The 12,099-nt window shown below is 43.1% G+C and overlaps 1 protein-coding gene across 1 annotated transcript in view; it reads left to right on the plus strand.

The window, feature by feature from the left end:
* The window catches only part of LOC101641767 (glutathione S-transferase A4-like), a 13,824-nt gene extending 2,356 nt beyond the window's left edge, over positions 1–11,468 (plus strand). Inside the window, exons 3-6 of the mRNA XM_004696354.2 lie at positions 1,342–1,474; positions 2,865–3,006; positions 7,489–7,620; positions 10,994–11,468. Coding sequence (XP_004696411.1) covers positions 1,342–1,474; positions 2,865–3,006; positions 7,489–7,620; positions 10,994–11,116 — 530 coding nt within the window. The 3' untranslated portion in view covers positions 11,117–11,468. The remainder of the gene's footprint in view (positions 1–1,341; positions 1,475–2,864; positions 3,007–7,488; positions 7,621–10,993) is intronic.
* The last annotated feature ends 631 nt before the right edge of the window (positions 11,469–12,099 follow it).

The following is a 12,099-nucleotide window of genomic DNA, read 5'->3' on the forward strand; positions in this document are numbered from 1 at the left end:
TAAAACTTTTAACTTTTATTTATTTATTTAAAAACGTTTAACTTTTAACAGCCGTTGTTACCCTTATCTGAAGATGCTAGTGTGGGCCCCATCGTTGCTGATGAGCAAACATAACATTAGCACCCATTATTTTTATGAAGGCCACACAATTGGCTGATCAGTAGAACTGCCAGGTACCGGTTGCATGGCTCTAGGCCAAGACCCTTAATTTCTCTGCATCCCTGTCCCCATAGAAAACGAGCGGATCTCCATGGGCCTAGATTGGAATGCACCAGCAGAGCTTACTGAGTCGGGCAGAGCTCTTCCCCCATGGTTGGCAAGGAACTTTATATGGAATCTCCCCTAAAGCTTCGCTTAGTCTTTATTTTGGTCCAATTATACTCCACATGATGACCATTAAAGGCACATTGTAGAGTTAGACACATAGTTATTACTTTTAGTTTATGTTTTTTAAAAAAATCATTTTATTGGGGGCTCATACAACTCTTATCACAATCCATCCAAGTATAGTTATTAAATAGATTATTAAATAAATACTGAAGTGCTCCCTAACAGTTTCTGAAGCCCTCTGGCCTTCTCTGAATCTGTGATGTCAGGATATTGCTTGGGATACCCTCTGGGCATTACCATGATTTCTGAAAAGGAGGAGAGAAGAACAGGAGAGAGCACTGGACAGGGACTCAAGTAGCCCACGTCTGTTGGCTTAGCTCTGCCCTGACTGTATGAGTTTAGATAATCTTGTTCACCCCCACTGACCACCACAGGGCCTCTACCCATGAGGGCCTTGAACTGAGCAATTCAAAGATCTCAAATCCCCTGCACTGTTGCACTGACATTTAAAAAATCTCCCGGAAAATTGCCAGCTTCTAACTGAAGTTTGTATCACTCACAAGCACAGTGCCCAAACTTCAGCTGCTCATTCAACGTTGAACACCCAGAGAGACCTTTGCAAATGGAGGTTCTGCAGCCTACCCATAATTATAGTGCCACTATTTCCAACACAGGGTCACAACCATTGCCTTATTTCTGCTCAAAGACACTTGAAAGGTGGGCAGGCCTGACACAGATAAAAACCAGAAAACAGATCAGAGATGTTAAAGACTTGCTTAAAGTCAGAACCAGACAGACACCGGTTTTGGTGGAAGGTTGTCATTGGTTCTTGGATGGGAGTTCTCCCTTGTGTGTATTACTGCTTCTGCTCCGTGGGAGTTGAAGTACTTCCACTGGAAACTAGCTATGTTCAGGGTGTGTGTGTTTAATGCTTTCACCCAGAAATTCTATTTTTTTTTCATTGTGGTCTTTTTCAATGCACTAATGAAGTCTGGTTTGCTCAAATCACAGATGGACGCCTGCTGTTTGGCCAAGTGCCGTTGGTTGAGATGGACGGGATGGAGTTGACACAGACCCGAGCCATCCTCAGCTACCTGGCTGCCAAATACAACTTGTATGGGAAGGATCTGAAGGAGAGAGTCAGGTACTCTGTCCCTGACTCCTGTACCTGATGCCCGCTGGGCTTCTCCAGTGCTGGACCCACTGAGACCTGGTTCAGACACAGCCCTATGGCCTGTGCTGAGGGGAGCAAAGAACGGTTGCTTCTGCTAGTCCTCCCCTTCCCTGGGCCGAACTCTGGATGAATGTTCCAAGCCTTATTTCTTTGTGTGCTACACATAACAATCTGCACGCAGCTTTCTTAGAGTCTCTCCTGACTCCTCACCAAGTTTGACCTCAGAAAATGACTTGGTAAACTCTTTTTACCCATCGGTGTAAGTTACAGACTCAGCACACATATTTTGAGCATAGTTTCAATGACTTATTACTACGAATCGTGTGTTTCGAGGTAGAGAACCAATCACCTCAAATATAGTGACGTAGTCAGTAAGCATATTGCTCACCTCTTTGTGAGTCTGTTGACTCAGACTCCAACAGGACTTATTCTGCAATTCCCCCCATGAGGTCAGCTTAGGAATAGATTCCATCTGTTGATGGAAGAAGCTTCCAAGTCTCAATGCAAATACAAGAGAGGTGAAGAAGGTTTGAGGCTGTATTTTTGTTTTGGTAGCAGAATATAACTTAGAAGCATTCATTCCTTCTTTCATATATCTGTTGATTCAACAAACATGTCTAGAATGGCTACTAAGTCCCAGTCTGTAGACCAGTGTTTTGCAAAGAGGGTACTACCCACTTAGTTGCTGTAACAATGCAGTGGGACTGCAACAGTAGATGCCTACACTGTATCCTGGACCACGGGCTACAGCACACAAGGTGTTCATTACTGGGGGAAGGGACTGAGTAACATGCTCTGCACATAAGCTTTACTTCTGAGAGTGGAAACTCAAGAGAGAGGATGGAAAATCAGTTGCCCCAACCAGAGGCATACCTGCGAAAATACTGCCATGGCCAGCACTGACACTGCACCCCTATCCAAATATATGACATTCACCTTACAGATAACTTTACCAATAATATCACCTAGCAGATACCAGTCAGGCTCGTTAATCTTTTATGTAACACATGCGGCAGCACATGAACATTACAACTATACCTTCCTCCCTTTCACAGATGAAAATCAGTCTCTGATGTGCTCAAGGTTATACCCCCCACCACTAACTACCATTACTCCTGCGTCCCCTCCTGCCCAGTTCCTTCTCTTTCTACACTCAGCAGAGCAAGACCACCATCTGCCTGGACAGCAGTAGTTTTATAAGCTGCTCAGTGGTGCCCCCTTGAGGCAGTGCTCTGAGCACCTGGCATCTTTGAGTTTTGCTCAGGCCCTAACTGGGCTTTCTATCATAGAAAGGTTGGCTTAGGAAAGCCTTTTCCTCTGTGTTTCCTCTCCACGTGAGAGTGCAGTGGTGTTTTGTCAGGATTGATATGTACGTCGACGGCACCCTGGACCTGATGATGATGATTGCACTGCTTCACTTCAAAAACCCAGAGGAACAAGAGGAGAATATTGCTTTAATCATGAAGAAAGCGAAGACCCGTTACTTGCCTGTCTTTGAAAAGGTAAGCTGCTGGCATTCGAGATTTTAACACCTCTTGTAACTGATAAGAATATTTAAAGAATGCATCTTTGGAGTGATCGAGACCAGGCTCCTTTTGAACCCAAACTTTAATACAGATTAGAAAATCAAAAATCGATAAAATCATAGTGCCTTCAACAAAACGGAATTAGGATCAACCAATTGCAATGCGAGAATGTGGCATTTCTGTTCTGAGTTTCTAAGCAATAGCCCGAGACACCGCCGCCTTCAGGACAATCACTGGGTCAGATCTTTGCTTTTGGCCTCCTATTGGCGGCAAATCAAGGCTCAGCCTGAAGACAGTCTCACAGAGGGTTGATTTCAGTGAAGTTGTTTTGGAGTGAGTGTCATTACAAATTTGATACGCTTCCAAATCTAGAGGACAGCATGGCACGTGGTGAGGAAGGGTTGTTAGCACGGGCCCTGGAAGGATCTGCTAGACAAAAGAAGCCTCCGGCACTCACCTTCAGAATTAGCCTTGGGAAAGAACGATGTCTTAGGGAGTGTCTGCGAGTAGGCAAACAAGATCCTGTTTATCCAGGGACCGTGGACAGTATTGTTAAAATGTATTTGTGCACCTCCTCCAAAAAAATGATTATTTCGGTCATAGTATAAATATGTCTCAGCATACTATAGACTTTGAAATCAATGTATAGTCTAATTCAGTGCCTTTCAAGACATTTTAAAATAATATATTTGCTTAAATCAAGATCACACTCAAATTTATTCATGGTCATTAGTCGATATCTTTCTTTTTGTTGTAGTGAAAATACTTTTATTGAGGGCTCTTACATCTCTTATCACAATCCATACATTCCTCCTGTGTGTCAAGCACATTTGCACATATGCCACATTTTCAAAGCATTCTCTTCCCACTTGAGCCCCTGATATCCGCTCCCCCATTTCTTCCCCCTCCCTCCCGTACCCACCCTCTCTTACTAACCCTTAATAAGTTATAGATTATTTTTTCCATATCTTACATTGTCCTCCGTTGCCCTTCACTCTCTTTTCCATGATTTGTCCCCCTGGGAGGGGGTTCTAGGTTTATCCTTGTGATGATCAGTTCTCCCTTTCTCCCCCCACCCTCCCCTAATCCTCTTGGTATCTCTACTCTCCTTGTTGACCCTGAGAGGTTTATTGTCCTGGATTCCCAGTGTTGTGGGCTCTTGTCTGTAGCAGCGTGCATGCTCTGGTCTAATCCGATTTGTAAGGTAGAATTGAGGTCACGATAGTGGGGGGGGAGGCAGAACCAAAGAACTAGAGGGAAGTTGTATGTTTCGTCGGTGCTACACTGCATCCTGACTGCCTCATCTCTTCCTTGTGACCCCTCTGTGAGGGGATGTCCAATTATCTACAGATGGGCATTGAGTCTCCACTCCATGGCCACCCCCCACCTCCCCGCCACCCACCGTTCACCTTGGGTATGTTTTTATTCTGGGTCTTAGATGCCTGATACCTGATCCTATTGACACCTCATGATCACACAGGCTGGTGTGCTTCTTCCATGTGGGCTTTGTTGATTCTGGCTAGATGGCCACTTGTTTATCTTCAAGCCTTTAAGACCCCAGATGCTGTATCTTTTGATAACCGGTCACCATCAGCTTTCTTCACCACATTTGCTTATGCGCCCATTTTGTCTTTAGTGATCACATCAGGAAGGTGAGCATCAAAGAATGTCAGATTGTTAGAACAAAGTGTTCTTGTGTTAAGGGAGTACTTGAGTCAAGATCCAATGTCCATCTGCAACCTTAATTCTTAACATATAGATATGAGTACATAGTTCTATTCCCCTCTCATTATATATATATTTACATATGTACACGCCTGTATTTAGGCCTCTACAAATGTCATTTGTCTCCTGGTTCTTTCCTCTATTTCCTTTTAACTTCCCTCTTGTCCCACCATCATGTTCGGGCTTTATTTGGGTTAAGGAATTCCTCACTGCTACATTCCCCTCAATTGAGCCCCACTAGGCATTCTACGACCTTCCTTCCATTGATTTTAGTTCACTTGTTGTTCCCTTGTCCCTGGGTTGGTCCTCCCTCCCCTTCCTTTCTCCCATATCCCTCCAGAACCATTGGTCTTGTTCTTTTCATCTCCAAATTATTTATCCCGCCCATGTTATCTAGACAGACATGTGGATACAGTGATGGGGCCAGACCGTGCACTATTCCCCACATGGTATCTCCAGTCCTGTCCCCTGCAGCATCATGGTTCGGTGAGGGACACTGTGTACCGTGGTGGGGCCAGCCCTACAGTCCTCCCATGTGTTGTCTGCTGCGAGCAGGAACATCGTCCTTGGGGCTTGGTGGGCCAGGATGTCCTCTCCTCCCTCTCCATCTCTTTGTGTTTCTCCTGTGTGTTCTAATCCGACACACACCTCTCCCCAAGCTGTAACCCCAGTGCTGTCCTCTGACGTGCATTCTTCTGAGGGTAGGAAGGGGTATCCACATAGTGGGGATTAAGGCCAGCCCTGCAGACCTCCCTATTGGTCCCCTGGTACATGCTGGCATGTTGTATTCACATCTTGGCACATCGGTGAAGCCTGGTCTCTCTCTCCCACTCCTATGGAGATATAAGTAATACCCTCCCCTTGGGTGGGTTAGTGCCCTGCTCCCATGGCTTTTTTTTCTTCTTTCTTTCCCCTTTTTATTTAGTTGGCTGCCGTATGTATCCCTGGATTGGTAGTTGATATCTTTCTTTTCTTTTTTTTTAGGGCTTTATGTCGTATTTATTATTCTCTCTTCAACTTACAATCACAACATTATCATTAGGAGTTTGAATGCTATAATCCAGTTGGATCCTGCTTGTATACAAAGTTATCAATTATTTGGGGAGGCAACATTTTTTTTTTCTGTAGAAATCTTTTTTTTTAATTTAATTATTTTACTGGGGGCTCAGACCATTCTCATCACAGTCCATACATACATCCATTGTGTCAAGCACATATGCACATTTGTTGCCCTCATCATTCTCAAAACATTTGCCTCCCACTCTGGCCCCTAATATCAGTTGCACATTTTCCCCCTCCCTCCCCTCCCCCCTCCCTCAAGAACCCTTCGTAGTTCATAAATTATTATAGTTTTGTCATAAGTTACTGTTGATATCTTTCTTAAGCCTTTTTTAATCTCCAAGATTCCTCTTGCCTCCTTTTTATTTTTGATTTCTCCTGGCATTTATTTCATAGTGTTTCCATTGTCTGGATTTTATGAATTTCAACTATGTGCTTCTTGAGTTGTTTTTATATATCTGCTTGATTTGAAGATTCCTATTTTTTATTTTTAATTCTGGAACATTCTCCACCAAAGAGTACTTAATGGCTTACTCTCATTCCTACTATTCTGTCCTTTGGGGGATCCTGTTAGATGTATGTATATTGGAGCTTATTTCTGTTTTCCAAGTCTCTTAAATTCTCTTTCCTATTTTCAGTTTTTTTTCCCCATGAATTCTTCAGATCTGTATTTTAAATGATTAGGTTTTGTTTTGGGGTTTTAAAAATTCTCTGCTGAGTTTTAAATATTAATATTTATATATTTCTAAAATGTTATTTGTATCTTTTTGAAGGTAATTTGCTCCTTAAAAATTTATTTATTTATTTATTGCTGCTTTTTACTCATAAGCCTTTTAATTAAGGAACTCTATTGGCACAGTGAGTTAAGTATTGGGCTTCTGTCTGGAAGGTCAATAGTTCAAAGCCACCAATTGTTCTGTGGGAGAAAAGTGAGGCTATATGCTCCCCAAAGGATTTGCAGTCTCAGAAGCCCTTTGGGGCAGCACTACGCTGTCCTGTAATATCATCCTGATTTGGAATCCTCTTGATGACAGTAGGTGGGCCTTTTAATTATTTACTAAACATGATAGATATTTTCTTAAACTCTCAAAGATTTGTCTTCTTTTTGACTCAATTGGCTACTCAGAGTTCCCCTGGTTACTGAGTCTGGGGCCTCTGTCTCACAGACGGTAAGTCCTACGACTCGCTGTGTAATTTTAGCCGTGAACGTCTCCTTAGCTGGAATCATCTTCTACTATTTGATTCTGCCCGAGTGTTTTCATCTTTGCCTTGGTCAGGGCACTCTATTATTCACTGATTCTGGACATGAAAAAAAATAAATTCTCACCTTTATTTTGAGTCTTATATGTACAGTATTACAGGTGGTACCTGAGTTTACCTTTGCTCTTTATATGTGGGATAACTTTGCATTGCTCCAAGAAGCCCGTTCCAACCCCTCATTGCCCAAGATTACTGGATAATCACTCCCAAAAGGGTTTCCAAAGGGTTGTGTCCATTGACAGCAACGCAGAAGAGGGCCGGTCCCATCACCCTCTCTGTGGCACTGGACATTAGGAAGACAACGATCCTTCAGTAAATCCGATCTGTAGAAAAGATTCCGTGTTGTACAACTGCTTAGCCAGGCAAAACAATTGTTTGCTTTTATTCAGTGCTTGTATTTTTTTCTCTCTGTAGATTTTGAAAGACCATGGAGAGGATTTTCTTGTTGGCAACAAATTCAGCTGGGCGGACATACAACTGATAGAAGCTATTTTAATGGTGGAAGAACTCCGTGCTTCTGTCCTTTCTGACTTCCCTCTGCTAAAGGTAGTGTATTGGTGGCCACCGAGAACAAAGCAGGAAAGAAATGAGCAGAGTAAAGAGTGAGATCAAAAGTATGTCTGCATGTATGTCCACCTCAAAAGACACCGAAGAAGACTATTTAAAACATCACTCAGAGTTTTGTTTTGACTGTTTTCTCTTTGATTGATCTGCTCAGACCAATCTGTTGGGACAGAAAACCATGGGAAGGGAGAAAAAATATATACCATATATACTCGAGACTAAGTCGATGCAAATATCAGCCACACACCTAATTTTACCACAAAACTGCATTTAAAATGTGCTGAAAAACTCGGCTTATACTCGAGTCTATAGGTATAATTTCTTTGATTTCTGGCGTAAACGTTTAGTGTTTGCCTTGCATACTGGGCGGTGAACCGCAAGGTCAGTGGTTGGAATCCACAAGGTGCTCGGCCCAAGAAAGATGCAATTTTCTGCTCTTGTAAAGATGTTCAGTCTGGGATTATTTGTTCAACATAAAGATCAAATATGCATGGTAAGAGGATATCACCCTGACGGACATGACTTTAAACCATGCACTATCCCCTTGTTCTGTTGGAACGACTGCCTCTTGGTCCATGCACAGAATCTGAAATAACACAATGAATTTTTCTGGAATTCCCATTCTTCACAATGTTATCCATAGTTTGTCGTGCCATTCACCATTGAATGGATGCCTTTGCATAGTCACTGAAACACAAGTAAGCATTCTTCCAGTATTCTCTGCTTTCAGCCAAAGTTCATCTGACATCAGCAAGGCTATCTCTTGTCCCGGGCCTCTTCTGAATCTGGCTTGAAATCCTGGCACTTCAGTGTCAACAGAGTGCTACAACTGTTGTTGAATTATCTTCAGCAAAATTTCACTTGCGTGTGATAGTAGTGGTATTGTTCAATAATTTCTGTACGCTTTGGGGTCACCTTTCCTTAGAATTGCCATGAATGCGGGTTTATTTCTGTTGGTTGGCCAGCTAGCCATCTTCCCAGTTTCTTGGCATAGACTAGTGTGTGTTTCCAGCTCTGCATCTGTTTTAAAAAATTCCAAATAGTATCCCATTAATGCTGGGAACCTTGTTTTTCCTAATGGCTTCAGTGCAGATTGTCTTTCTTCCCTCAGTACTCTTGATCATGGGCTACCTCTTGAAACAATTGAACATCAATCAATTCTTTTTGGTACAGTGACTCTGTATTCCTTCGATCTTTCTCTGACACTTCATGTATCTTTCCCTATTGTGCCCATAGAATTCTTCAGTGTTACAATCTGAGGCATGAATATTTTCTGCAGCAGTTTCAGGTTGAGGGGTGCTGAGCACATTCTTTCCCTTTGGGTTTCTAACTCTAGGAATTTGAACAGCTCATGATAATACGGTACTCTCCTCTTTCCAAGCTGCCTTGAAGAATTTTCTATTCAGCTCTTTTTATTTGATCATTTCTTCTACACATTCAAGAGCAAGTTTCAGAATCTCTTCAGACTGGTCTTTCTACCTTTCCTATTCTTTAATAACTGTTTGTTTTCTTCCTGCCTAATGTTCTTGATATCATTCCTCAACTCATTTGGTCTCATTAGTATTCAAGGCATCAAATCTGTTCTTGAGATAGGCTCTTAATTTAGGTGGAATAAACGCAAGGTGGCATTTTGGCTCTTATGGACTTGTTTTAATTTTTTTTCACCTCAACTTGAATTTGCATATGAGCAATTGATGGTCTGTCTCACAGTTGGCTTTGGCCTTGTTTTGGCTAATGATATTGAGATTCTCCATTGTCTCTTCCCACAAAGGTAGCCTAATTGATTCTTTGCATACTCCATCAGACAAGGCCCACATGTATAGGAGCTCTTTAAGTTGCTGAAAAAGGTATTTGCAACGATGGTGGCAGTATTCTTGTAAAATCCTAGCATGCGAACTCCAGGTTTGTCTCTATCACCAGCACCCTCTTTTTGAACTATTAATCCTTTCTCTTTGTTCCCAGCGATCACAATCGATCTCCAGTAATTACAATTACCAATGAATCTTGAATGCATGTGTGATCAATTTAAGACTGAGGAAATTTGTAGAATTCTTGATCGCTGCCTTTAGTGATTGGTGCCTAAAGTTGAAAAATCATTGGATTAACTGGCCTTCCTTGTAGGTGAATAGATACTATTCTACCATAGACAACATTGTCCTTCAAGATAGATCTGGATAATGATGGCCGTCCTCTGAACAACCTCACTCAAAACCTCATGCCGTTGATTCAATTTCACATCATAGCAACACTACAGAACAGGATGGAACTGACCCGGACTGTAACTCCTTGAGGGAGTAGTACACCTCATCTTTATCCCAAGGTGCAGCTGGTGGATTTGAACTGCTGACCTTGCAGTTAGCAGCCCCAGGCATAAGTCACTGTACTGTCAGGCCTGTTGCCTCTATTCTTTTGAAGCTCTCAGTGTCTTCCCTTACCTTGCTCATATTGTATGGATTTCCCTATATTCTCTTCACCATAATTAACATTTGGTGCTTGAAATCCGCCAGCTGTTCCTGGGGCGAAAGATGAAATGGTTTGCTCCTGTAGAGATGTACTGCCCCAGAAATCCCACAGAGCACTGCTGCTCTGCCTATCGGCTTATTCTGAGTTAGAATCAAACTGACCACCATGGAAGTAGAGTTCTACCCAGTCAGTGATGGTCCTTCTTCCCACCTCCATGTCTGGCAACCGTCACAGAATGTTTCTTCCTGTGTGCGAACACATTCTTGACACGCTACAAGAGTAGTCTCACATAATAGTTACCCTTTGGAGATGGACTGGTTTCACTCAGCATGAAGCCCTCTACATGCATGAATCTGGTGAGATAGCTCGTGGATTAACCCTTCCACCCCTTATTTTTGTCATCGCATAATGTCCCACTGTATGCATTTCCCGCAGTTTGTTTCTTTGCATGGACTTTGGGTTGTTATATATAGTATTTTAAATTGTGGAATTATGTTTCCTGTAGGGATTACCAGCATTTACATAGCCAGGCTCCGTTTTCCTAGAATGATAGGTTCTTTCCAGTGTCTACTCTTGTACCAACACCACACTATGGCTTTGTTTGCACTCATTCCCATACAGTAAATCTCTAGAACAGGAATTGACAGGTCAAAGAATGTGAATATTTTAAGACTTCTGACAAACAGGGCCTGCTTGTGGCAATGACTTTTAACAACATAAACCCATGCAAATTCCCCCAGCCATGTTAGTCCCCTTCCCAGAGACTCTGGGGCAAACATATTTTGCAGGTTAAGTTAGTCTACGTACTGCTCTGAGCGCCCCCTTCTGGTGACTCTGATTCTTCTTAGGGTTTGTGGTTGGTAACTGAACCTGATTTTACTGTCTCTCTCAGGCATTTAAAACGAGGATCAGCAACATTCCTACAATTAAGAAGTTCCTGCAGCCGGGGAGTCAGAGGAAGCCGGCCCCCGATCAGCATTATGTTGACACTGTCAAGCACATCTTGCAGTTCTGAAGGCCAGCAGGCCTGAGAGTGGCGGGCCAGTCACCCCACCAGTACAATGCCCAAGTACACAGTAGATTCTAGACATGGGAACCAGACTACCCCCACCCCCCCAACAGCTCAAGCCCATTGCTGTTGAGTGCATTCGGACCTATAGCAACCCTAGAACTCTCTAAAGTACAACTGCCCCTTAGGGTCTCCAAGACTAGGATGGCCACGGGGGCAGATGGTCACATCTTGGTCCTGGGGCCACTTGTGGGTTCGAACCAAGGATCTTTCAATTCGCAGCCAATGCTTACCCACCGCACCACCAAGGCTCCGTGCGCTAACCACAAACATCTAGTAAATGCTCTGTCAAACGATTTTTGATGTGTGCAGCTTTTCTTTCTTGTTCTTATTTTGGAATTGGTTGGTTTGGGATGCTGGGATGTTGGTTTGGGATGCTGAATGGAAATAAAGAGGAGGCAGGTATATCTTGGACAGGGACCTTCATGGGCCCATATGCTTACTTTCTGCAGCAGCAGCAGGACATTTGGGAGAAGAGTGACCAGAGATTTGGGGAGCAGGATCTCTCCAGCAGCCAGCACGGCTGCGGAGTACTTTAAAAAGTAGCAAGTGATCAACTGGAAGTATGTGGATGAAAGATGCCAGGGAATTCTAGAGGTGAGGTGGGTGGGGGTAGGGAATATTCAGGGAGCACCACTTAGAAAACCTGAATCCACTTGGTCAATTAGGTGGTCCACTACCACCTAGCACACACCCTCTCGTACTGGGTCTTGCTTTGGTGAAACAATTCCAAGTAACGCCAAGAAGACTGGAGATATAACCAATTGACACATCTGCATAGAAACTGATCGGAGATCCTCCAGCCTTGCTATACTTCTTTAGGGACAATTATGTTTGATATATTTCATTTAGGGATCATTCCTGCGTTCCTGGGTGATGGAATTAGGAACTTAGCACTATGTTGGGGATCGGTTTAATGAGGAGTTGGC

Source organism: Echinops telfairi, unplaced genomic scaffold, assembly GCF_000313985.2.
Source record: "Echinops telfairi isolate 266 unplaced genomic scaffold, ASM31398v2 ScPeMD7_3533;HRSCAF=4204_1, whole genome shotgun sequence".
NCBI lineage: Eukaryota > Metazoa > Chordata > Mammalia > Afrosoricida > Tenrecidae > Echinops > Echinops telfairi.